The 22350-nt window shown below is 38.1% G+C and overlaps 1 protein-coding gene and 2 pseudogenes across 2 annotated transcripts in view; 1 reads left to right on the top strand and 2 right to left on the bottom strand.

The window, feature by feature from the left end:
• Positions 1-561: 561 nt before the first annotated feature.
• LOC146474554 (uncharacterized) lies at positions 562-16830 on the bottom strand. The gene is made up of 3 exons (XM_085116916.1): positions 16663-16830; positions 14716-14807; positions 562-1184 (listed from the first exon to the last, which is right to left on the bottom strand). The coding sequence occupies exons 1-3, from the start codon at positions 16828-16830 to the stop codon at positions 872-874; spliced, it is 573 nt and encodes a 190-aa protein (XP_084973042.1). The 3' UTR covers positions 562-871.
• Positions 3313-11735, bottom strand: LOC146474555 (uncharacterized; annotated as a pseudogene).
• Positions 16831-17181: 351 nt separating the features above from the next.
• The window catches only part of LOC146474556 (uncharacterized), a 5607-nt pseudogene continuing 438 nt past the window's right edge, over positions 17182-22350 (top strand). Inside the window, exons 1-5 of the transcript XR_014866138.1 lie at positions 17182-17507; positions 19274-19343; positions 19816-19924; positions 20441-20550; positions 21618-22350. The exon at positions 21618-22350 is cut by the window's right edge and continues 438 nt beyond it. The product of XR_014866138.1 is annotated as an uncharacterized LOC146474556 (transcript). The remainder of the gene's footprint in view (positions 17508-19273; positions 19344-19815; positions 19925-20440; positions 20551-21617) is intronic.

Genomic DNA, 22350 nt, shown 5'->3' on the forward strand with positions numbered 1-22350 from the left:
ATTTACGCTGGGATACACCTGGTATCATATGAACCGAATCTGAAATCTTAGAATTCCCTGAAAATTCGAACGTGTTATACATAAAGAAGCTTTTGAGAAATTGACCTTTTGAACTGTGACAGTCTATCCTTTAGAAAGTATGTACGTCCTTTGTGGCAACTCTTTCCCTCCAGCTGGCGTGTGTTCGTTGTAGAATTTAACAGCTGGTGAAATCCTGTGACGTTAGGATTAGCCTGCGTGTTAGGCTCTTGGACAGGGAAGAATAGGAACTGATATTTGAAAACGCCAGTGTTAACTCACTACTAACCAAACTATTGGAAAGATTTAGTATTACACTGTAAACATTACTTGTCTCATTTACAAGTTGGTATTAATGTTGTTTAGTGTTTCTTTGGTTTTTTTGTTTTGTTTTGTTTTATTTTGTTTTTCTTTTTTTGTATTCTCTACATTCTAGTCCCCAGAGCCTCCTGTCTCTCTTAGCCGGCGGGGCCTTTGCACGAGGGTAAGGAGGTTCTGGGGACACAGGATTTTAACATGGGTAGTTGTTATAATCAAACGGTTTTAATTAGAAACCACTCTGTCATTAGTTTCGTGAAGGAAACACGTTGTGGAGTTGGCAAAAGTCTTTAGAGTTTTTATCGGGAAGGGAAGTTTTGCTCGATGACAATTTCCCTAAAAGAGCTTAACTCTGTCAACTTTGTTTTCAGAGGATAAAAAAATTTACGAATTGCAGTCTTTAATGAAAAAGAGTCTATCTTCGCAGGAGCTTTCGTTGACTGAGACAAACGTGAAAGAGCTCTCAGTTTTACGCCATTGAATGGCTAAATTTCCCGAGCCTATTGGTGCAAAGTGCTTCACACCCAAGTGACGATCACAAATGGCTGAAGCATTCCCCACAAATTTCTAACTTGGAATAAAGTACAGTAAGGGACACCTTCTCTCTCAGCTCCTTTAGCTTTGCGATGTAAGGCGGCAAGAGAGGCTCTATTTCATCATGTCGGTATCCAGCAGCAGTGTAAAATATGTTCTTTCTATTTGAGTTCACTGCAATGACATGCAGATGACAGGATCCACCATCCCTAAGGAATTTCAAAGTATATCTCTTGTTTTCTTTGTTGCTGTTACTGTCTGTGTAACCATAGGTACATTTGGAAACATGGCACTTAGCATACCTAGGAACAGGTCTAAAAATAATTATTTCCCTATGAGTATTATTAATTATTGACAATGTTTAATATGCAGTTGTTTTGCAACATCGATTTTCTGATTGTTTTTTTTTTCGGGGGGGGGGGGGGGGAGGGTGGTGGCGGTATTTGGGAAATTACCTACTTGAAAGTGGAGGAGGGCAACACAAATAATTTACATGTGCACTGTCATCCCTTCAAATCTGATACCTGCTTAGTCTGAAATGTCAGCCGTCTCCTCCCCCTAACCCACAGGTGGCGCGGGAGACGCCCTCTGTGGGTTAGGGGGAGAAGACGGCTCAAAGAGTGTCACTGAAAATATGAAAATTCCTTAAAATTGTATTTTATGTCATAATAGAAATTGCATTCAACATTTGGTAATTTTTTTAGAACAACTTCTTTTTAATTTACTTAAGGATGGTGCCTACTGATAAAGAAGTATTTTTGTTTTGTTTATTACTATGCTGGGAAAGCAGATCTTAGCAAGATCTGTTGAAATCCAAAACGAAAATTGGGGGTAACCACACATTTTTGAGAAATAATTAAGCGACAATTATTCTAAAAAAAAGTACAATATAAACAAATACAGCACGAAAAGGCAGATTTCCTAAACTTTAGTACACGCCGTAAAGTTACGTAAAGCTGTAAACCGAACTTTACGTATTCTCGTAAAGTTGCTTAAAGCGTAAGTCCGTAAAGCTCTGTTAAGGAGTCGTAAAGGTAAAGTAAAGTGCCGCCTTTACGACGTCCTACTTAATGTGCCGTATTTTTCGATTTTAATTTCTTAAATACAAATGCAGACAAATACTAGTCCAGTTACTAGATAGTCTTCCAAATCGAAGGAGAATTGCAGACGGAGAAATTTTTGGCGAAGTCGTCTTTATCGGTAAAGCCTTTGCAGTTACTCGATGTAACTGTGATATACCTAGAACTGCGCTACGTCACCCATTCTTCTTTGAAACGAGACATTATTTTACCGCGCGTTTTTGGATTTAGTGCTTGTATTTAACAGTGTTTGGAAGAAGACTAAGCGTTAACTTTTGGACAAAACAGAACAATGACAAAATAGCAAATTTACAAATTTTTGAAGGGACCGTAAATTTGCGCAAAGCTGTACATAAACTTTACGCGTCTTTACGTAGCCTCGTAAAGTTCAATGTTTATGAAGTAACGTAAAGTAAAGATGAGGTTTAAGTCGTTAACAAAGGGACTTAAAGATCAGATAAAGACTCTTGATTGGCTGCATTCTTAAACACAATCAGGAGTTTCTACTGCTTGCCCGTCCCATTGTCCCTTTGCCAAGAGTACCCTTTATATTGAATTTGAATATTTGAAACTTTTTGTATCGCCGCAACAGAATTCACATTTGATATTCGGGCACCGAATGGAGTTATTTGATCTTTTTGGTTTTAAAGTAACGGGCCTTTGGAGCAAGAGTAATACTCGGATGAACAAAGTATGGGACGATCTTATGAACGGTCACAAATATAACCAAAATTCTTCGCCCGAGCTTCACAGGGTTAGGATGACGAAAACACACGATAGCACGGTGATGTGGTACGCTGAAATGGTTACAAAGACAGTGAGGAGTTTGGCCGCGTGTTTTCAGCATTAAGTTACATTAAAAATTAACGAAATAAAGCTGGTCATGATTTTTAAACCAGAGCTCGAAACAATGTGCAAATATTCTCAAAAAGGCAGAAAATGGATGGAAAATGAATCCAACAAATATCAATAGGAGATTGATTTTAGACGCTGCGAACTGTTTCCAAAACTGAAGTCGGTCCCGTCATGACATTCCTCACATTCAGAAATGTGAGGAAGCGCTAACGTCAGCGATTCAAAAAGAATTAATGGGATTTTATACAAAAATGGGAAAAACGATAAACTCTGCAGTGTAGAACTTCTAATACTCACAGGGAGACAATGTGATTCTAAAGGCCGCGTATTTACAATCCAATAAAAACCTTTTATTTTAAAACATCTAACTTGTAGGGTAAAATTTTACAGTCCTAAATCTGGTCAAGTCAACAACCTACACCCTAGTCTACAGTAATAGTTTTGCAATTAGACATAATATACTGAGACGTACTGGCGTCTCAAGAGGCACCAACCCCCTCCTTCCCCCCCCCCCCCCCCCCCACTCTTTCCCCTTAGGAGGGCCTGAAACTCAGGTTAAAAAAGGCATGGACGTGCGAATGAAGAGGTAGTTGAATACACAAAAATATCCATAGGTCTAACCAAGCCAGGACAAAAAAACACCTACGTATAACAAGAAAAATAGCAAGTTTAAAACTGATCCCAAAAAGTCCTTGGCACTATTGTAATTTCTAACCCTAAAAATCCTTCCTTTGAGGGCACACCCCTCAAAGTAAAACAATTTTTCCTAGTCTTTAAAATAAACACAATAATAAGATCCTAATTACATATATATTGAGCTAAGTTGTGTAACTCCATACAAGAGTGTCACATTTTTCAATTAACAATCTGTAGTATTACAGAAAGAATTGTATAAAGCATGCCATCATTTTCTAGATAAATAATTAACCTTTTGTTCTTTAACAGAAGCTAAATTGTATTGTTTTATTTAAAGAGTACTTAAGGAGTAATAACGTTAACCTGAGCTTGAGTCTTAGACCTGAGTTACGGTGACTCAAAATGGGTAAACAACTGCTACTCTTATCGTGGTATGATATCAATTTGAAAAACTGGTATCAGCCCACTTTGATGCATTCAAAGAAGACCTATATTGTCTACTCCATTCTTTTTAAATAGGTCCAGCTTAACAAGTGTCTCATGGGGAAGACTCTTACCTACAGAACTGCTGTAGCTAACAGTATTATGTCATACTTCACTATTTTGTAGCATTTTCTAAAGTACATGTACCTAGGCAAGACGTCCTAGAGCAAACAAATCTAACTTTCAAAAATTGCCATTGGTCATGGCCGGCTAAGGCATTTTACAATGTCTAGTCGGGCAGGTGTGTGGCTTTCTCCCAGGTCCTTGCAAATTATTTCCTTCCTGCGATGTAACCGAAATGGATAGACCAAGATGAAAGACAGTAAGAGACCTAGGAACGAGGCTACATCTGGCCCTCAACTGGCTAAACTCAAAGGAAGGGAGGTAGATTACCCATCTTTTTCTCCAAATCAGAGAGAATCCAGCCTTTGACCTCAGTAATTACTGTTAATAAAGACAAAAATGCTACAAAATAGAAAATGTGAAATACATTGTGCTTATTCACATCATGGAAATTCTAATAATTGAACACGCCATGTTTTGCATATTGACAACTGTGAACTACTTTTCAAGGCGAAGTGTGTCCATGCAAACGTTTTTTTTTATCTAGCCAAATGGCCTAGCTAGACCAAATATGATTGTGAATAGAAAACTTTCGAATCTTTCTGATGCAACAAACATGACCAAACAGCTAATCTGAATTTCCAAGATATGATCTTAAGCAATGTTTCCTAGTAACAACATCATAATTTACCTACATTTAAGAATCTTCCTCTTGATAATGCTTCATGGTACATATAGAATTACATGTAGCAGAAAGTGCGCTGGATTGGGCACACTATCTGCTTCTTAACTCCATTAATTTTCTCATATGCAGCAGCAAACTTACAATGGTATCTTTGCACAGGCATAAAGTTTGCAGGTCCAGGTTGATTGAAAGTTCTTACAGGGCGACGATAAAGTTCTCTCTGCAAATCCTCTTTGTACCAGTTGACACATGCAAAAACATGCTTCCGGTAGATATCCCCTTCGAATTGGATGGTGCTCACTACGAAAAATTTTACAAAGCCAGGTCTTATCGCTGCTGTAGGTTTAATTTGACCATCACGATCTGCCCATGAAGCCATCACCCTTGGTGATCGAAGGGACCTGCATTCCAACATAGAACCAATCTTCTCTCCAGCTAATACGACAGAACTATATTTTCTACACATTTCACTGACCATGCCCTGTTCTATGTGCTTCTCAGGGTACATAGCTTGGTAGGTTTCTGCTAGGAGCTGGTGATCATCAGAATCCAAAGGGATCAATTTATATGAACTTGGCAGCTTAAGGCAGCTTATGTCTGACCAGTCAATGATGCCCAGTTGTCCATGAGCTGACATATGAAACAACACTGATGAGCCAATGGTATGCTTACAGGCATCTGTGATGTTTGGTACTTATTGAAGAAGGGAGTGAAAGTTTCACTGTGTTCCTCGGGTAAGGCAGCATTCAAAACAAATTGCTCTGAAAGAAACTTCCTCATGAGTTGGATTTCGATTGACCTGTTGTTAGTGGCAGTACTACCAAGGATGCCATTGTAGCGTTCGAAGGCAAAGCACCAAAAGCTGTAGACAGGGCCATAGTCTTCAATACACTCCTTCAAGTGGCAATGGAGATGCATATTTATACCAACATCATTCTTTCCATATAGTTCCTCAAACTGACGGTAAAACTTAAGCAAAAGCAAGTCAGCTTTGTTTAGATCATTTTGTGAAAGAACTGGAACAGTGAGAAGGCGACATGCCCTTACGAAGGAATGCCAACAGTTCAAATGCTCATTTGGTAGCAGACCATTAGTTGAGTAGATGATTGTCCAGTTTTTCCACTGTGAAGCTTTGTATTTCCTATGGTTAGAGGCAATCTTATGTGGTAATCTTCCAAAACCAGTTCCTACATCCAGCTTGTTAATCCTCTCTTTAATAAGTTTAAGCTTGCCTTTTGTAAGAAGGTCTTTCTCTACCCAAAGCTGAAACATTCTCTTAGCAGTTCCAAGAAAAAGATTGTGCATTGGATCAATCACAGTAAAACGAACTGCATCAAAATATTCTAGTTCAAGGAGCACACTAAAATAACAACCATATCGTGTTGCAAGTTTCTCATGTGTTGTCTTGTTTACTGCCTCCTCACCATGTGTGCATATCTTTGGTGTACATGTAAGTCATTACATCGTCTTGGCCAGTGTTCTCTGTCAAATCCAGAGAAATCCCTTCCAGTCTTGACAGACCCGGGGAAGCTTTTAAAACATTTGGAGCAAGCCCTTTCAGCTAAATGGCCTTTAAAACCACAAAGTTTCCTACCAGCTGGTAATATGTCAGATGCTGCCAAAAGAATTGCACCACGGAATACAAGAGGAATGTGACTCAGACATGAATGGAGCCGTATCCCTTTCCAAAGGACTTGCATCTCATCTACTAAAGGCTTTAAAAATGGGTTTATACTCTTGGGCATAGTTTCCATATCTGGTATGACACCTACAAGAATTACATTGACTCCCACTTAAAGCGCTCTTCCCTTGGTAAGTTAAGTAGGACTAAGTAAATTACTCCCACTGAAACATCACTCCGTCTTGAAAAAGGCTGAAACCAGTCCACATTTAAGCCAAATGCTAAACTTCTTGGTGATTTTAAGAAGTCTTGTCCTTTGAACGTTACAAAATCCTTCCATACTTGGCCATCATAAATATCACTGATAACCCCATTTGTAACTTCTCACTGTCTCCGATGCTCACACTTGTCGGCAAAGTTGGGCCTTTTCAGCAAGGTCTCAAGCTGGTTTATCACGCTGTTAAAACAGTACACTTTAAAAGGATAAAAACATTCCTTTCCGTTTGACAGCACAACTCTTTTTGCCAGCCTCACTCCACATTCCCTTGCTCCCTTACCCTTCTTAAAAGCTTTGTGCGTACAGCACTTTGCAACAATCCTTCCTCCAATTTGTTGAGTGCAGTCACCAGGGTCATACAGGGATGAGCAGTTGGGACACACCATGTATTTAACAAAATCATCACGGTCAAGTTATCGAGTTGTTGTAGTACGTAAAGGGAAGTTGGGAACATAGTGCAGAATTTAACAAGATATTCACAATGACATGTTGCGCCAACCAGATGCAAGAACTGGAAAAGGAAACGAAGAAGCCATTCAAGCCCATTGTTGCTAATTTTGAAATTTGCTTGCCAGAGAAGGATAAAAAGAACGAACTGGTCAGTGGAGCAGGGATGTCATTTTCTTGGAGACTGTAGACTTGTCACGTGGTTCTGGGAGAGGCTGTTCTTTGCCTAAGTCATCAAGAATTGCCTCAGGAAAATCATCCCAAAATTCAGGCTCTTCATCTTCTGCATTTTCTTCCTCATCCACATTTTGAGCATCTTTCTTATCCTGTAGAAAAAAGGTCAAGGATAACTGTCTTTATTACATAGGGGGCAAAGTTACTAAATGCGAATTCGTCGAAACAGAGGGCATTTTCTTGCCACTGATTATCTGAGCACCCAATTTCTACATGTACATTTAGTTGGTTTCTTCATTTTGTGCTGCGGCAACAATGACTTCTTTCAGGTTCTTTGGGGTTTGACTTTTTAAGACAGATTGTGCCAAAAAATACTTGGAAAAAGGAAATTCCTCAAAGTGAACTTTCGTTTCTTACAAGAAACAGCAAAAAATTATTTGCTGCAAGACTAGGCAATTTGCAAAAACTTTGAAAATACATATGAAAATGAATCCTTAAGAGCAATTCTCCAGGAAAGTGAAGCAAAGTTGGAAATGATAAATTTTAACCCCTCTTCAATTTTTGTGTGTAGGTAGGTTACCTTGGGGGATAAACAAAAACAACCATATTTGGATCGGCAGATGTATCGTTGCCATGGTAACCGCACTATATGACGTTGGCCTTTGGACCATGCTTTGAGCAAAAGTTCCACTCTCAAAAAGTAAAAGTAAACGAGTCTGGTTCTCGGTTGCATGTGAACCAATTCAAATGAAATTCATACAGATGGTAGAACCACTCTCCCAGTTTATAAAATTTTCTGTTACAATAAGTTAGGTTTTATAAACAAGAAGAAAATGCTCGTCCTACTATGTTCCCTGTCAGCCATTTAGACAAGCAGGAAAAACAAGCACAACGATCTTCGTTATTTCTCCGAAAGTACTCTTTCCACATAAACCAAATTAGCAACAGAGATTACATAGATTTTGACGTTTCTGAATATCATAAAATCAATTTGGGGAAAACTATACTCTGGCCATGGGTGCTGAAGACACCTGGGACAAATAGCAAAAAATTGCAAAATTGGTAATTTTGAGAGCTCTAGTATTTAGCTCAAACAGGCTTTAGAGAGAGAAAATCAGCTTCAAAAGTATCTTTTATCATCTTGCCTGCTACCTACATTTAGTAAATAAGGTTTTGGCCAACAAGTTTGATGAAATATAAATTGATACAAAACCTACCTTGAGGGTTTTGGGAATTTCTTCAGGATGCTTTCGTCGCGTGGTTCTCTCCAGTATTTCTCCTTCGCACGTTCCGTCTTTTTGACCAAATCTAGCGCAGACTAACAGTTACTCCCCTCGAATATCCAGTTTGCTGTGTTTCAGACCAGGGATGATGATACAAGTAGCCCGCATACACTTGACAAAGAATAGTTGACAAAGTCCAAAACATGGTCGTAATGCTTGCGATTTCTGCCGTCGAGCACCTAAATTCATCAATATTATTCAGCCAGGAAGTACAGTAAATGTGTCGAGATCGATGTACAAAGCAAATGCATACCTTTGAACAATTCCAAAGTAACGTCTTTGGCTAAAATCGAGTCAGATATTGGGATAGTCGACAAGCCAAGAATGGTAAATAAACTGAACGCATAGGCCGGAAGTCCGAGAAGCACGACTGCTGACCGGATGTAACACAATGTAATGGGATGTAACACCGGATGTACGTGTAATGATATCCTCTTGTAATGGGGTTGTTTCACAATGGCAATGGTGAAGAAAGCCAAAATAAAAAAAACAAAAACAAAACAAAACAAAAAGAAAACAGAATAACCGAATGAAAACAAAAACAAAGGAAATGAAGCTGAACTGAAGCTTGGGTGAAAACTGAACGCATGATCATAATAGCCCCCCCCCCCCCCCCCCAAAAAAAAAAAAAGATTGCTCTTTAGACTGTGAAAATAATGCAATTACAAATTCATTTATGATAAACTATTTGTGACAAGAGAATGAAAAATTCGCGCGTGAAATCTGATAATTATTTACCTGCACGGCAAAGAATAAGATCCATTTCGTCGCTGATTTCATCACGGTTTATACTAAGTCCGTAGGCTTGCACGTGCCTGGAAATATCCATTTGACATTGACTGAGTTTTATATTGTTTCCACTGCACTCACAAACCGAAACGTCCCTTTTGGGATTTGAAAGAGACCAACTCTCCATTGTCCCGACCAGGATATCGCCCGACGATATTCAAATTTCCCTTACAGTGTTTTGATCGACGGCACAAATTTACGTCCGGTCACCCCTCCCCCCACCAAAAAAAACAACAGCAAAAAATAAATAAATGAATAAATAAATAAACAAACAGAAAGAATGCCAAAATTTGGGCAGGTATAAGGTACTGAATGTGAAAATTTATCGGCTTGAAGAGGACTTATTTATTTCTGGAGCAGAGGTGAGTCAAAAATTCCAACTTCGTAACTTCTAATGTGTACGCTAATGCCCCAGATCAGCGACGTATCTTACATGCAGGCCATCCTTAACATCCAATAAGCAATGAATTAAAAACAAACAAACAAACAAACCCAGGAAACATGGACGGCTTATGTGGTTGCGTAAAACGATTAGTGAAGCGCTTTTGTTTTGTCCTGTTTATTCACCACTGTAAAACAGTCATAAAAGCGGATCAAAAGTCGTCCTTTTATCCCCCTATCAATGATATATTGTACCAAAAATATCTAAAGAAGAGATAATGCCATTGCGACAATTAGCCGAATCTACAAAAACAAACAAACAAAAAACGCGTATATCGCATTTAAAACTACATCCGGTCTGCAGTTTTGCTACTTGCATTTCCGGTCTACATACGTTTGGTCGTAAACAGGTCGTAAACAACGATTTCTTCGCTTCTCAACCATGCACCACGGAATGTACGGCTCGATTTAGCCAAAGACGTTATTCAGAATCGTCGCAGACATGCATTTGCTCAGCTGTGATCTTGATGCATCTATTTAACTTCCTGGATGGATTGTATTGATGAATTATTTTGATACTCGACACACGACTGTGTTTGACCTGTTCGACTGTTCTTTATTCGGGTTAATGCATCATCATCTAAGGCTAGGCAGTTAGATTTGTCCTTTCCGCTAGAGTCTCTGCAAGATTTGGTCAAAAAAATGGAGCGAGCGAACTGAGGAGAGACCCATCCTATACGACAAAAGCATCCTGAAGAAATTCCCACAAGTTGCAAGGTAGGCTTTGTTTTAATTTATATTTCATCAAATTCATTGGCCAAAACCTAATCAATCAAATGTAGATAACAGATAAGATGAATGAAAAAACCTCTGAAGCTGATATTCTCTATCGCAAGCCTGTTTGAACCAAATACTGGAGACCTCAACATTTCCAATTTTGCAATTTTTTGCAACTTGCCTTGGATGTCTTCAACACCCATGGCCAGAATATAATTTTCCCCAAATAGATTTTATAATATTTATAAACTTCAATATCTTAATGTAAGCCCTGCTGCTAATTTGGTTTTTAGGTGGAAAGAGTACTTTCGGAGAAATAACGAATATGGTTGTGCTTGTTTTTCCTTCTTGTCAAAATGGCTGACAGGCAACATAGTAATACGACCAAAGTCTTCTTGATTATAGAACCCAAAATACTCTAACAGCAAATTTTATAAACTGGGAGAGTGGTTCTACCATCTGTATGAATTTCATTTGAATTGGTTCACATGTACTCGAGAACCAGACTCGTTTATTTTTACTATTTGAGAGTGAATTTTTCGGTCAAAACATAGACCTCAGGCCGACGTGATCAAGTGCGGTTTCCATGGCAACGACGCACCTGCTGAACCAAATATGGCTGTTTTTGCTTATCCCTCCAGGTAACCTACCTCCACACAAAAAATGAAGGGGGGTTAAAAATTTTCATTTCCAATTTTGCTTCACTTTCCTGGAGAATTGCTCTTAATTCTACTCGGCCTCATGCGATTACATAACATTGCATTGGTGTACTGCAATAATTAATTTTTTTTTTGTTAAAATCACTCAAAAGAAGACAATGAAGTTTGAGTGATTTGAATGAAATATACAAATGTTATTAATAATAATTTGCCCTGAGTTTTGGAATTCTCTTAACATTTATGTCTTTATCAGAGCAGGAAAATAACATTTTCTGTAGGATTATTCAAGTTGAGTTTCCGATGTTCTCTTTTCCAGTCTAGTAATCACAGTGCTCCTCATGAGACTTTGTTGAGGCCTCAAATGTAATAAATGTCCCTAAATGTAATAAAGGTCCTAAGTGTAATAACTTTCGGCCTTAAATGTAATAAAGGTCCTAAGTGTAATAACTTTTGGCCCTAAATGTAATAAAGCTCTCGAATGTAATATATGTTCTGCTTCATATGAAATCACAGTGATAAATATGTGAGATTTAACTGCATTTATTATACAAGAGCAAGAAGGCCAAAATGTGTCAAGGGGATCCCGATTACATTTTACCTTAAATACCCAGAACCCACTGAAATAAAAGCCTTACATCAAGTGTCACATATGCCATTTTAATCTGCAGGTCCTATTCTACAGGGGCCAACAGCAACACTAGTTAGGCAGTAACAACAGAAGTAGTAAATTGTAACTAAGGCCTTTTTAATTAAGATGTTTCACCTTGTAATCTCTTTGAGTACACAACGAATGGATGCGAAAAATGTCACACGGGAACCCGAGTGTAAACTGTACTGCGCTTGCATCTGCTTTAACCTTTGAACAGTGGCGAAACTGTAAAAAAAAACCGCCGTCAATGGCCTGTTAGCTTGAGGTGAAGTCTGCTTTATGTATGTCTTCAATTGTTTCTGTCGAGTCTTTCTGTTTGTGGCTAAAATTTTTACATCAAAAAAGTGTTTATGACTTCATTTCTCTAGTTTTCTTCAAAGCAGGGTTTGTAAGATCATAGAAAAATCGCTTGTGGAATTTGAGAATGTAATTTTATAGGCCTGGAAAATCGTGCAATTAGGCGGATCATGAGAAGTCATTAAAAGTAATATCCCTGCTACAAAATCAAAGTAAGAAAGTTAGTAAAACAGTTTATTAGAGATTTTCCATGTAAGCTTCAGGACTATTTTTGATGAATGAGTCACAGAATAGTCTGCGAAAATGAGCTTCCAAACACTACAATAAAATCCAACTTAAACATCTGACTGTTTAAACACAAACACTATTTGCAAAGGCTTCAAAGGTACACGGAAATTAACGCAAATTTTTCGAAAATTCGCGTCAACTTTCCATTATTTGAGCACGATGAAGCAAGGTCGTTTTAAGTTGTATGCTGCTACCATAAGACATTGACAAAATAATTCAAGTGAAAATTAGCAAAGGAAGGGGAATTTTGGCCATTTGCCTGACTGATGACGCCATCACTATTCAATCATTAAAGACATGAGGTCAAACCGTGGTAGGACTCAGTCAATGACCTTTATGACATTTAGGGCCAAAAGTTATTACACTTACGACTTTATTACATTTAGGGCCGAAAGTTATTACACTTAGGACCTTTATTACATTTAGGGCCGAAAGTTATTACACTTAGGACCTTTATTACATTTAGGGACATTTATTACATTTGAGGCCTCAACAGACTTTCGCCGCATTCAGACTAGGTGTTTAGGTAACATTCTTTGGAACAGGCAATAGTCTCAACATACAGACGATAGCTTTTATTTGGTGCCCAAGTGAAAATCTCAGTACCATGATCAAGCACAGGTAGTACAATGACACAGGTCATTAGCATGGGTACTGGTCTGTCAGTTGCCATGCTTTTCCCCTGTGCTTCCCGACAGTAAACAAAATGGAGATTGTTATATTGACAATTATAAAATATTTGAGATAGTACGCGCGCTCTCATTGGTCGATAGGTATGTTTAGATGAGAGTATGTAAACACGGTTGTGACGTCATGCTTTCTGTGTCTCCCGGCACAATTTGAAAACATTTCAAAGCTTTCGCAAGACTCGAAAAGTAATTTCAAGGACAAATGGTGAAAAATTTCACAAAATTTTGATCGGGGTGTGCCTAATTATCCTCCCCTCTGAACCCGAGGGAAAAAAAGCAAAAGAAAGAAGAACCACAGCGCTTTGCCTGCCTCGCTAGACGACCTCGTCGAGGGAGCTCAAGTGAAGGCGACAAAATAAGCAACAAATACGCGGTAAACATTTTCCAAGGTAATTTTTGCATCTGAGTACCACAATAAAATTCCCTAAAAGACATTCTTTATTCAAAAAATGTACATGAAAACGAACACAAAACTATATGCTACAGACTATAAATGTTTCAAATCAAACTTTGTACGGCCCGTTGCCGTGTTTTGGCTGTCGAATTTGTATAAAATGTATTTTCTCCGAGACTTTCTCAGCGTAATAATCTACTGCTACAATTACTATTACCAGCAACAACTTCACAGTCTGGATCCGCTGCTTGTGCTATGATTCCTAAACAGCAAAACTTCACAAGGCACGATGAGCGACTCGACTTCTCGGCCATCTCAGGCTGCCACGTCGGGCAAGTTCACGTAACTTTCAGGAGCGACCATGCACAGTGACATTCATTTTCAGCTTAAATAAACTAGTCATCTTGAAGTTCTTTCCTTACAGAATCGTATATTTTGAACATTTCTTCTAGTATTCACCGAATGTTCGGTATTTTTCTGTAAGATTTACGAGAATTCAAAGCTGAAATCGCCGTCATCCACACGGGGCTCGCTGACGCTTGCCATAAATTTCAACATGATTTTGACTTTTATAACGCAAATTTTGATTGGTTCATGTGTTGTCAGATGCGCGTTTTCATTGGCTAGTAGCAAAAATGATTGTCCAAAGCGTGTACCGAGAACATCTATTTCAATCAAGAAATAAATAAACAAAATTTCCCTTCATTTGTCGAATTATTTTTTTAGAAATATTTTATAAAAGCAATAGAGGACTTTTTTCCCGTGTTTACATAGCCTCATCTAAACACTCGGGGAGTTGAGAGAATTCTTGAAAGTTATGCAAACCCTCGACTGCGTCTCGGGTTTGCATAACTGTCTCGAATTCTCCCAACCCCCCTCGTGTTTAGATGAGGCTATGTAAACACGGAAAAAGTCCTCTATTGCTTAAATAAGAATATGACTGCTCCTTGGGCACCAAGGATTAAGTGGCTGGGCACAGGGCCCTGGCATGGTCACCTAGTCTGAACAGGGCCTTAGTGCTTAGTACATGTACTAAATTTCCGCCCCACCTCCAAAAAGAATAAAAATTTCTTGAGCTCTGCTTCATAGCAAAAGTCTACAAATCTAAAATAATATATGTATTATTCCGAAGAGATTATACAAGGTCGTTACATAATGTACTTTATAATAATAATAATTATTACTTTCGTTCCTTTCTTTAGCCTTGGAACCTAGTTCTTGTACAATTTAACTCTGCTCTCAAGAAGACTTTTTTTTTTTATCTATTTCAGTTGGTGATCAACAAGCATTTAATTGACATTTGTAAAAATAACACTAACCTATACAGATTTTTGTGATTCCATGTTTGGAGAGTTTGTTTCGTGATCAGGCACACCAGAACTGCTTTCAGAATGCTCAGCACTGGAAGACTCTGAAGATAAACCAGTCAAAAAAAGAGTGTAAAATTAAACCTTGACATAAATCAACTTTGTTTAATGAGGGTGACACTTAACAGTCTGACGACTGACAAACCTGTGGCCCTTGGATTCCAGATTGAATTGGAATTTGAGAATGTTGGATTTTGTGGAGGGAGGAAAACCAGAGAACCCGGAAAAAAACCCTCGGAGCAAAGACGAGAACCAACAACAAACTCAACCCACATGACGTCGAGTCCGGGAATCGAACCCGGTTCACATTGGTGGGAGGCAAGTGCTCTCACCACTGTGCCATCCCTGCTCCCCCATTTCTTATCTAGTCAAAATGTAATATAATCCCAGCCTTCTTGTTAAGATTAGTGAAAGGAGGTAATTTTAATTTGCAATAGCAAGTGGATGCCACCTTGTTAATGTCTCTCAGGGAATGATACGAATGAGATAGCCACAGGAAGGATAGAAACCAAACATGAGCTTCAGCATGGTTTTTGACCAAAGAAATATGCTCAAACCAAGAGTGATTTCTTACCAGGCAATGGTTTTCAAAGTAGTATTATCTGCTGAATGGTTTAATACTATTTATGAGAAGGAAATTCCCAAAACAACAATGAGTGTTTTCAAAATAAGATGAATTTTGAAAGCATTTTCAATAATTTTGGACACAGTTTTTCACAATAGTCGGTACAAAAGCACAATGTCACCATGCGCATAAGCCTGCAGAGTGGCTAGATTTGGGAATGTGTTTGGGATCAGAAAAAGAACAGATATTCGTTCTCTCTTGGTTTCAGAAGACTGATTTTATTATAAAATGGAACACCTTGTGGATCAGTTCTCAATTTTTAACAAATATGTTTTCATTTAATTAAAATAATACTGTGGAACTCAGAATGGAAAGACATATCCCTGCCAAAATAGAGGACATGGAGGTCTTCTAGGCAACAAAAATTCATTTTGCATTCAGACTTGAAAGAATCTAAATTCTGCTTAGAAATCAAAACCAAGCCTCGGACTTCAAACAGATTTTATAAGACCTGGTAAAACACCACAGTATGGAAACTTTCTGTTTTGTTTCAAAATATTTTGATATGCTTTTTTTTTACTGTAGTGTAAGTGATCTGATCATTTGAGGCAAAATTCTTTAACTGCTGTAATTAGCCTCACATACTTTAAGCCCAAGCAATTGCTTTGAATAGTGTCTGCATAAATTATGTGTGTGTTTGAATGCACGCAATAAAATTGCTCATTGTTAGAACTACTTCCAAAAGCAATATAAGGTTAGTATTGTTTATTTGAAAATTTTTGGCTGGAGAAGCTTTTGTTGATTATTCTATTTTTGGTAAAAAGCAACATGTAAGCATTGACAAGTTATAGTTGTTGTGCTTTCCTGAGTACAAGCTGTCTTCCATCACAGTACCGCTCAAAAGTAAGTTACCAGTCTCGTCTTGTTTCTCACGAGACAAGAGTTGCGTTTCTCAATACGAGAATCTCGTCTCGCGAGAATCACTGAGATTCTCGCATGAGATTCTATCCATGCCATTTTTAAAACAGCCCATGCCAACAGTGGATGATTCTGTCAACATGTATGCACCAACTAAGTGGTTATTTTTACAGTCACTCATTAAGATGCCCTGGTTACCCATAATGCACTTGATTTGATCAGAAAGTGACCTTGGACCAGTGACCTGCTTGTTTGTTTGTTAAAGATTTTAGATTTTGCCAGTTTAAATTTATCAATCAGTTAGCAAACACGTAGGCCTGTACTTTCCAAAAGGTACGTAACACACCTACTGTGAATTTATCATAATTATCAAGCACAAGTGTTCAGCAACATCAAGAAGTTCGTGACATGCTTACCTTCCGGATTTTGTTCAGCCATAGTTTCATTTTCAGACGAATACGCTGATCAAAAGGGATCTGGCATAGAATAGGTCGCCGTGGCTGGTCCATCGCCCCAATTTTTAAAAGCTTCGTTGAAATACAATTGCTTATTCCTGAAAAACTGGCTTTTCGACACAGTTTCATTGCAATGTTCACAGAAAGAGAAAAGTTTCTCCTCTTGCCTAGACGATTGAGAGCGCCGCTGAGATCCCGCACAAACTCCACGCATATTTTGTCCTGACGTTCCACTGGAAAGGAAATAGCCCGTGTTCGGAATCGAAGCCACAACCACTGCAAAATCAAGAATCGGTGAATTCTGCTCAGTGCGGTTTTCCCGTTTTCACAAAGCTAAAAGAACTCTACTACTACTACTGGGAACGAGTTTCACCGCGCTGTTTCCCAGGTAACAGTCTCGTCATCATGAGATACACAATAGAAGGATGATCACATGGTGTTGTTATGAAAGCTTCCCTTGTCAGAAAGTTTGTCACATTCGCAAGTGGTGGGAGTTTTGAGATTTCGCTGCATTAGCCACTGTTGTTGCTGTTTTACAGTAGAAAACCATGTCTGCCATCAATCGCGGCCAAGAAGTCTCGCTCTCGTATAGTTATGTGTTGCTGTTGCAAGATACCATAAAAGAAACTAGGGTTTTACGCGCCCAGGTTGCCGAGAGAGCAGACAAGGAAGATGAAGTAAGCAGAAGACTGGAACAACTGGTCAACAAAGTAGATGAGCTTTGTGAAAAGGTGAACAACGCTGATGGATCTAGAAAAAGAAAAAGGAACACCAGCCATTCCGCAAAGGTTCCAAGCAAATGCAGGGTAAGATCTTGCTTTATTTTTATTCGTCTTAAGGTAATCAGGATCGATCGAAGATAGATTTTTCCGCTTATAAGCTTCAAAATGCAAAAAATGTCCTCACCTATTATTAAGCTTGTGGCTGTATGTACAATTGCTATAGTATGAAAACCAGTACTGAAGCTAAAAGTAAACTTAAATTTTGACTGAAACGCATGTCTTAAATCGCTGATGTCTCATTGATGTTGAAGGTGAGCGAAGTGTAGTTTCGACTCCATATGCATATAAACATCAGTAAGCTTTGAATTGGTAACTATTAAAGGTTGCGTTTGATTGACCATACATGTATTCCGGAATTAGCGGAAAATCTGTTAGATTTCTCTTTCTAAGTAAATTTGGGAAGACGTATCCGCAAACTTTCCCTGACACATGATAAGCTTAATTTCAGAGCGATTTTGTCAAAGATTTCCGCACAGCCCCATATATTAATTATGCATGCAGCAGTCTCATACTAACCCTCTCATACAAAGAACGAGCATGAATAGAGTTTGAATCGCAAATCACTTACAAAATTTCTGTATGGGGCTGAGTGAAAATCTTGCGAGAATAGGGTAAATCAAACACGCCTTAAGTTAGGGGGTAGGTTTCTAAAGAAACCGAGGGGTCTAAAACACAGGTAACAGGTTACAGGTACAACCCTAACCCTAAACCCTAATTTAACCCAAGGTTAGAGTTAGCGTTGTGCCTGCAACCTGTGACCTGGGTTTTAGACCCGCCGTAAAGAAACTGTGGTGCTGTGTTGGTGGGGAGGGGAAACAAATGTTTGGTTTCATCAACAGAGTTACAAAATTATTGATAAGGTTAAGAGATTTGAGTGTGATGTTTTAAGCTTTAGCCATTCTTTTGGATTTCCTTGAACCCGGAATTTGATGAAACTCTCAAAATGCTAGCACTCAAATTTATTTACAGCTATCTTTTGTTAAAAAATTATGATGAAATGCAGTAAGACCTTCAATCAGCTGCCAAATAATTCTAGAATGACGAGAGGAATGAAAACAACTCAATTCTTGAAAAGAACAACTCGTGATCTGTTCCAGCTCATTTTGGAAACAAATTTTAAGAACCCTGTATTTTATCCCTGAAAAAAAAGTTCTAAACACTTAATTTTCCACTGAGTTGATAATTGCCCAAGTATGGAAATAGGCCCACACAAGGTAAAGAATAAAGTCTTGGTTGGTTCAAATCCCTCCAAATCAAATGTTTTTTTTTTTTTTTTTTTTTTTTTGCCCATGTGAATCACATTTTGTTCCTGGGGAGTGCTCAGTAGTAAATTAAGCAGTTTCTTTAATTCCACACTAAGATTTACACTGTACAGTTAATTATCTGTCTGATTTCTCTGGTAAATGTATAACCACTACTGTGCTACACAACATTTTATCTTCCAAGTTGGCAAATATTCCTTTCTGGTAAACAGTTATAAAAATCAATGAAGGCAAGGATCTAATATCAGCATACAGCATATGCTTCAATTTGATTGAAAGAAAATACTATTCTCATTAGGACATGGTAGCCAATATTTATTATTAATAGTCGAAGCAATAAGACATTTGAATTTAGTTAACAGTAAATGTATATTGATCAGGTTTTGTCAACTGGATAATTTAGCTACATCATATTACTCAATAGGCTTTGAGCTGTTGGTTGCTGTTGTGGATACCTGTTCAAACAAAACTTTTCATGACATAATGGCCTTGCACATGGTTTACTTTCTGCCTTTTTTTACACTCTAGAATGAATTCCATAAAATGTACAAAGCCTTAAATGGAAATGGAGATTTTACTGGATTTGACCTTGATGAAGGGTAAGTTACTATGCAATACTGCATGATGTTTTGGTAACTTTTTAAAAAAGTTATTTTTAGAACATTAAATGATAATTTTTTTTTTCAAATTGACACAAACTTAGACTGCATGTATACAACTTGTAGCTGCTATTTCTTAGGGTCCATGCTAGACTTGTGTTTTTTTGAAACCTCACTGTTTGGACTTTTGATCACAATATATTAGTTTCTAATATTATATTCTAGTACCTCATCCGGACTGATCAGGCAATTGTGTTGTTTCCAATATAGCCCACAAACTCTACCCTGCCTTCTTCTGCTCTAACAAATCAAGAACGTCCTACAAATTTTAGAGGAACTGTATGTTGAGTGCAGCTGTAAGTTTGAGGGTTTTGGAAGACAATATCATCCCATCATAAGGTTAAGATCTGATCTATAATTTGTTTATCTTTGTCAAGTTTTGATTGCTTTCTTTTCTGTTGTGGATGTCTTGGACTGCAAGTGAAGGAAACCGCACTGTGTTCACCAAAATTGCAGAGTCAATTTACAGTGATTATTGGTGGAAAAGAGCACTGCCCATGGTCTGTTGCACAACTGAGAGGCAAGTTTTTTTCCTTATTAAGTACAGTGCTTCTCAAACAATAATGATTTGAAGGTTTCAATGCAATTCTATCATGGGAGTTTCCTCCAATCAATAAGGTCTCTTTCTACATGTGTAGAGACTTAATGTATCACATGTGGGAAAGCTTAGATCTCTGTAAAGTGTTTCAGCAAAAGGCATAAACACAAAAGAATATTGTCCTTTACTATTTTTTTTAAAACACAGCAAAAGTATTTGAGCTGAAATAAAAGAAATGAGCCAAGTACATTCACGCCCTTGCCCTTTGAAGCCTTGTTCGAAAGTTAATTGTTACTGACAGAACTTAAGAGCTAAATGTAGTTGGAGGGTATATTCTTTCAGTGCATCTGTTATGTATGCATTGTTTCTTTTTTTTTATGCAACTCTCATTTTAAACTTTTTGTTTCCATAGTTATTATCGGTTTTGTTTTGTTCATACATTTTTTTATGGTAGCTCGATCATATGGTTAAACATGTTGTTTGCTGTTCATTTTACAGAGGCCTGTAAGACCTATCACAGGTCCCACATTGATGCAAGAACAAGAAGAATCAACTCTACAGCTGAGGAACACAAGCAAACCTGTAGGAGAAAAGGACAAAAAAGAGATGTAAGTTTACTTTGAAATACCTGTACCCATCATGTATTTCTTTTGCATCAGAGTGTAATTTGTAATAAGAGATTAATTTGTAACACAAAATAAAACTGTTGCCTATCTAGTTATAAATGCTATGTTGAGTGTAGCTTTAAGAAAAACATGATATCAGTGGAGTATCTAGTGCTAACGGAATCCATGAATTTCCCACTGGGTAATTAAGCTGTAGTAAGGAAATGGTAGTCGACCAAACAAGGCAAGGAAAATTATCTTTGACCCTGTCAGGAATCGAACCCATATCACCTCCTGATTTCCACCATAATTACCCACAACTTGCTCCCATTTGGCCTCATTAGTCATAGCTGATCAGTAGAGCGATGATAATAAAATCTGGAGGCTGTGGGTTCAGTTCCCAACCAGGTCAAGAGTTTTTCCCTTACATTGTGAGGTCTCCAATTTCCTCACTTGGGCTGATGCACAGTGGGAAATTCATGGCTTCCCTTAGCATTACAACATACACTGCAGAGTTAATTCTCTGATCTATCATTAATAGTACTAGTGTTACATCGTTCGTTAACATCAGAAATTGACATCTTTATATCTGTTCAAAAAAGAGACAATACAATATTGTTCACCATTTTTATTTTTGACATTAGCTCAGTCTAAAATGTAGGGATGTTGCTAAATACCAGCTTTGGGCAAACTTCACTCTCTGAAAGAGGTGTTACAGTTATCATTGGGTAAATTTCAACAGCGCAGAAATACTTGAGCCTAATTTTAAAGGTGCACATTCCAAAAAAAGCTGGCTGCGTTAATTAGTAGGCCTGATGAGATTTCTTTTAGCTTTATTCCAGTAAATATGTCATGAATGACAAGATATCTTTGACATTTTACTAGTGTGCAGATTCATGTATTACCTGTATGGGTTTCTTGTCTGTCATGCACATCTGATCAATGAAGTCACTTTTATATTTATTTAGCAATGCAAAAAAAGTTACCGTTATGATAATTCAAAAGAAAATATTTAGAATGTTAACTTTTTAGCGTGAGAATAACAAGGTTACCTTTCAACTATTCCACAGAAACTTGAATACAAATTGACGGCATTAGAGTGTGTAGACTGGACGGCAACAACAAAGGAAGAAGTACAGGAAGTTTTAACCCCAGAATACACCAGCTCCGATGAGAACTGGTATTAAAGTGGGTCTGAATCTGAGTCTCATGAACTGGTGTGCTACCAAGTCAAGCACCTCTCTTGGGAAAGAACACGCCTCACCAAGGCAAAAAAGGCACTGGATACAGTGTATGAGAAAAGCTTATCACAAAGGGTACGACAATCGCTAGTTCCTCGGGGGCTTCATGAGGAGATGTCCACTCGGGATGTTCCAGTCAATTTTGTTGAGTGGGCGGTTCGACGAACAACACCAGTAGCAAGGGGTGTAGCCCGTATTTCTCCTTCTTCTGCCTCTCCCACTGGTGTGGTTTCTTCAAGTTGCTCACTGACACTGGGAGGGGATTGCGTTTTAGATCCCCTCCATTTTAGTACTCCCCGCAGTACAAGGCGGCAATAGGGTTTTTATATCCATATTCCTCCATGATCATGACCCTTTCACTTCTATGATCTGAATATTAATTCTGCTCACTGACTGCGATATATATTTTTTCAAGTTCACAGACTTTGGTGTTACATCAAACAATATCACCAAGTTGATGATTTTCATTATATTCATCACCTTTCTGGTTGATAATACATTCATAATGTAAGGAGAAATTTCATGTTGATCACTCCTGGAAGTGGAGGAGTTTAAAATAAGT

This window comes from Pavona decussata, unplaced genomic scaffold (assembly GCF_977016875.1).
Source record: "Pavona decussata unplaced genomic scaffold, jaPavDecu1.1 SCAFFOLD_88, whole genome shotgun sequence".
NCBI classification, from domain to species: Eukaryota; Metazoa; Cnidaria; class Anthozoa; order Scleractinia; family Agariciidae; genus Pavona; species Pavona decussata.